Below are 5,508 nucleotides of genomic sequence, written 5' to 3' on the forward strand. Positions count from 1 at the left end.
CAATTATATATATATATATATATATATATATATATATATTGGGATGCACCGATGTATCCATCGGCCGCCGATATTTATCGGCCGATTTTTCATAAATTTACAACCATTGGCATATCGGCTATATAAGGAAAAAGGCAGATATAACAAATCGATGGTTTATTAATTAACTGCATGAAGGCACTGAGCTGTATAGGCTAATGTCTGTTGCATAATCCTAGAGCTGCTGTCTGCACTTTAATGCTAATCAAATAACGAAAGATCGCACACTATTCTTGACTAAATAACTTTTGTAACTTTCATAAGTGTAGCGGACCTCATCTGAATGATGACCAAAACTTTACTGATGGTTTATTAAGTTTATTACGTCCTTTTTCACTCTAAAAAAATCACCATAAGAGCTAAACAAAACACAGCACGAGAAGTGCACATTAAACTCTCTCTCTCAGTTGCATTATCATCAACATACAACGAATTACACAAAACACTTATTACAACTAACAGTAAACAAATATATACAGATCTCATGCCTTTTCGGGGGGTGCTTAATAAACTGACAAACTTTAAATCCGAAGAAGTGCGTGCTTTCATTACCCATATAGCTCTGTAGACTAGAAACCCCGTCAAAATAAGAGTCCCGCCTTAGTAAAGGAGATCTCATACATATTTAAACTTACAAAAAATATTAAAATTTATACAAAAACATATTAGAAGATGAATCATAATAAAGTCTGTTACAATAAAGAAGGATTAATATGTATTTAATTTATACAGTGAAGTGTTATTTTACATTTGTTTACTTTATTTCTGTACCTGAAAACTGTTAAACCTACCTAAAAAACACTGTTTATTTAATATGTATCTTTGTTCTGTTGTATTTATGTAGGCCTATTAAATTTTAAATGGATCCAATCCATGTTCATTAGAAATTATTTGATGATGCTGCAATAAAACTGCGAGTATAATTTAATGCAGGTGTTTTTGAACTTTGCTGATTTAAAACATGTTCAAAATACTATCTATTTTGATGCCAAAATTTCAAATAAGAGAGGAAGTGACAAATATCGGTATTGGAAACAACCAGTATGTGTTTGTAAAAATCGGTATCGTTATCAAAAAATCCTATCGGTGCATCCCTAATATGTGTGTGTGTGTGTGTGTGTGTGTGTGTGTATATATATATATATATATATATATATATATAAGTTGCTTGCAAGCATCATTATGCCAATTGGGTGACTAAAAAATAAAATAATCTTTGTTTCGACAATGAAAATATAAACAGGAAAAAGACAGATTTTGGCAAATTGTTTTGTTTAAAATATAATTCGAACACTAAACAGTGTGTATTATTAAGACCATAATGAAGTACCATAAAACCATTAATTCAGTTCCAGCAGTGTAGACATGGAAATGATTGACAGACAAATAAACTAAACTAAGATAAAATAAGATAAGATAATTTTATTCAGAAAGACAGGTCATATTTATACAAACAACATCAGCCCCGATGTATTCAGATGTTATGCGTTACCATTTATGGATAGGAAAGAAATATAATTGTTGGTTATAAGAAAGATGTTCATATGTATTTGTCTAGGTGTGGTTTCAGTTTCGCACCCGAAATAGTATCAGCACAGTGTGAATGTGCAAAAGAGGAAGTAAGTGAAGTACTCCTGTTTGAGAGATAAAAGTACAGAGAGTTGAAATAATATTAACATTAATGGAATGAAATAAAAAATTAATCAAATATAAAATAAATAATCTTTGTTTTGACAATGAAACTATAAATGGGGGGGGGGGGGGAAAAACAAATTTTAACGGGTGATGACAAATTTTGACTGTTCTTTTTAAAATGTCAAAATTTTACACTATTACCACCAAGTCTACTGTCTAAACCACAATGAAATAGAATTAATACGTTAGTTTTGTTTCAGCAGTGTAGACATGGAAATGACTGACAGACAAATAAACTAAGATAATATAAAATAAATTAAAATAAAATAAAAATCATTCCAGCAGTGCAGACATGGAAATGATCAACAGACAAACAAAAAAGTTAGGAGCTAGCAAGGCTAACTAAAAGTATAGCAATGCCAAATGTCTTCTGATTAAAAATGAACGATGCTAAAACATCTTTCTTAGATGATGGCGCCACCATAGATCTAATTACGTTTTTTGTATTAGTTTGGCATAATTTCTTAGCTCTTTGTCCAAAGTGTATTTCAAATACTTAACCACGGGGAAATCTTCAATCACAGTCTAGAGTGGAGCTTGTCGCTTTCTCTGTCCGATACGATCTGTTCCTCACTCCCCTCAGGCAGGGCAAGTACTTCCCAGCGGCAGCACGAAAGTCTCTGCGGAGAAAGATGTAAAACACAGGATCCAGCAAGCTGTTAAGGCTCAGAAAGCCTCGTCCTAACTGATAGGGCACAAACACTGCCTTCTCCCAAACGCACGGACTGCTGTGTATCAGCAGTCCCACGTACTTCACACAGCCAATGAAATGATAGGGCCCCAGCACCGTGACAAATACGGCCACCAGAAGGGTGAGCAGACCCCTGATACTCTTCTTCTCTTCGGATAAAAGCGAGTTGATTGCCATCAGCGAGCGGACGGTCTCTCTGTGGAGACCAACAATGAAGCTCAGGGGTATGATGAAGGACACAAGCAGAGTAATCAGCCTGTAGGTGATAAAACTGCCCTCTGAGGGATACTTCTCGATACAAAGAGTATAATTTCCCTGCTTGGGAAAGAGCTTGTCGAACGCAATGGCAGGTGGCACCGCAATTAGAATCCAAATGCCGAGTGCTATCCAGCGAGCAAACTTCAAGTTACGGAGATGCTTGAAACTGAGAGGTCTGGCAATGGCCAAGTGACGTTCTAGAGCGATGATACACATGAAGAAGATGCCCGCGTAAATGCTAATGTAAAAAAACAAACCCATGAACTGACAGCTCCGGGGTCCGAAGCGCCAGTAGTGTCCGTTTGCATAGTAGTCTATCCACAAAGGCAAAGTCAGAAGTTGAATTAGATCTGCGATCAGAAGATTGATGACGTACACGGGCAGGACATTCTCCGACTGGATGAGTCTGTAGAGCCCAAAGAGCGCCAACAGGTTTAAAGGGGTGCCGATGATGAAGAAGATTCCATACAAGACGGGAAGGAAGATGCCGTCTTGACTGAAGTCGATTCCGCAAGCATTTCCCACAATCGCTGGGGCGCTCAGGCTGGTGAGGGCGCTAACATTGAAGTGGTTCTTCATCTTTTGTCTATGACAGAGTGGTATTGTGTTGTTTATACGGTTTTAAATCCTATTCACAAAACAAAACTACTGCCAGTAGCAACGTTTTTATGCAACAGTTTCATTTTTATATGAAGCACCGACTAAATATATGCACCATTATACATGGGAAATAAACATTTACAGAACAAGTAATTCAAAACGCCGTAGGGGAAATTCACTAAGAATGAATTGCAGCATTTTAGTTCCCAATTCACATGTGGAATCATTCAAATCAGGTAACGGCATGGAATATGCCCACAAACGGTGAATTTACATTCATGCATTTGATAGATGCTTTTACCTAAAGATACTACAAAGCCATCCAAGGTATATATTACATTATATTGCATTATATCAGTGGTTTAATTTCATGTGATGCAGGACTATTTCATTAGCACATTTAGTGCCTAGTTAAACTGCACTGCACTTGCTTAACGAAAAAACATATTTACAAAAGTGGCAAAACTCTTCAGTAAATTCACCCTTTAAAATTCTCATTAGGCTAATAACCTAAATCCAAAGGATAAATATGAATAAATCAGAAATGTACTTACCTAATGTGTTCTGATATGAAACTTGAGTTTCACCAAATAACTGCTGACTGCAGAGACATATCAAGCCACTTAATTTCCTACAGGAACATGACCTCATATGATGCAGGGAAAACATAAAAAAAACATAAAAATAAGCATATTTTAGTGTAAATGAGCTCAGCACATGACTAACATTAACTAATGCACAAGAGGAAATGTGTCAGGAGGACATAATGTTACTGCAAGTCTTAGCCAACATTTAACCAACACCCAAATCACTTTTTTTTTGCCTGTTCGACCAGTAAATAGAAACGGTTGCACTTGACAATCATCTGTACAACCAAATTTGAGCCATATGCATTAAAAATAAATTAATATATAAATAAATTAAATAATTTAAAAAATATTTCAAGACATAAAGATGCACTTTAATTTTTGTTTTACATTGACTGATGCAGTGATCGCCTTGGACATTTCTGACACATAATGTGAATTTAGCATGAAACTTTAAACTTTTTTAGTCACCCCTGCCATTGTAGAAATGCTCTATATTAAAGGTATTATTTTTGCATCAAAATAATTTGTTTTACTTAATTTTATTCATATAAAATGAATAATTATAATGAATAATTTCATTAACTGTATTAATTTGATTCATTCAATTTAGACCTGGACCATGTAAAATAAACAACACTTTTATTGAGAAAAAAAAAAGGATTTGAAAACAAATAAATGGATTTCATTAATCCATCAAATCCAGTAAAGGTAGAGAGTTGTAAAGGTAGTGACATTTTGAACCACTAACAAGAACTAAACATGAGAATAATTTTTAGTGTGCACTGGTATTTGATAAAGCTGAGAGAGAAATTTAAAGGCATGTGTTGTGCATTAGGATGAATACTGTCTGTTCATGTGTCAAAAAAAAATTGGTTAAAGTGATGTCAAAGACATGTACAGTACAGTGCTGGTGTCAGACAGTGAATTGCATCATCTTCATGGAAAGCTGCTTGGCATGAACATGGAGAGTGAAGGGTAGATTAAAGCTTGTAGCATGTAAAACCAGTTGAAAGTTTTTTTAGGAACCTAAAAGCTAGCCCTACCTTAGACATTCATAGTATTTTTTTTTTCTTGCTGTCCATTACTGGTCACACTTGAGAGGAGAGATAATATACTAGAAAAACTAGGCATGAGGCATTGATGGAAACCTGCCTACCCTTGGAAACAACATGCATATTTCATACTCGCAGGCCAGGAAGTATAAAACTGCTCAGCTTCTATCTGCTTTTGAAGGTTTTATCAGTCCCCAGTTGATCTAGAAGTCTAGGTAACACTCTTCAAGCAGTCTGAAGTGACATTTCTTAGGGCTGTTGGCGAGTCCAGCCTGAGGGAGTTCCTCCAGCAGCCTCTGGAACTGAAGCAGATGTTTGGCTCAGCCTTGGGAGTGGATAAATACATTGTACATTTATTGTACATTTCATATGGTGATTTCATGTGGGGATCTTTGAATCCACAGGTCCTTTGAAAGAAAGAATGGCATCACCTGGTAAAGACATGGGATCACAAAGTCATGGATTCAATCTCTAGAGAACACACCAACAGATTATAATAAATACAGGAATTTTCAATTTTTTTATGCCAAGGACCCCCAAATAAGGTGATCTCATTAAAAATGCAAAATTATATAATTGGCTT

The 5,508-nt window shown here is 35.5% G+C and overlaps 1 protein-coding gene across 1 annotated transcript; it reads right to left on the reverse strand.

Annotated features, from left to right (window-relative positions):
• Nucleotides 1-2,105: 2,105 nt before the first annotated feature.
• Nucleotides 2,106-4,009, reverse strand: LOC107665586 (G-protein coupled receptor 4-like). Its single transcript, XM_016456506.1, has 2 exons — nucleotides 3,838-4,009; nucleotides 2,106-3,269 (listed from the first exon to the last, which is right to left on the reverse strand). Exon 2 carries the CDS (start codon nucleotides 3,260-3,262, stop codon nucleotides 2,249-2,251), a length of 1,014 nt encoding a protein of 337 aa, XP_016311992.1. The 5' UTR covers nucleotides 3,263-3,269; nucleotides 3,838-4,009; the 3' UTR covers nucleotides 2,106-2,248.
• Nucleotides 4,010-5,508: the final 1,499 nt, after the last annotated feature.

This window comes from Sinocyclocheilus anshuiensis, unplaced genomic scaffold (assembly GCF_001515605.1).
Source record: "Sinocyclocheilus anshuiensis isolate Anshui unplaced genomic scaffold, SAMN03320099.WGS_v1.1 scaffold407, whole genome shotgun sequence".
In the NCBI taxonomy this organism is placed as follows: Eukaryota; Metazoa; Chordata; class Actinopteri; order Cypriniformes; family Cyprinidae; genus Sinocyclocheilus; species Sinocyclocheilus anshuiensis.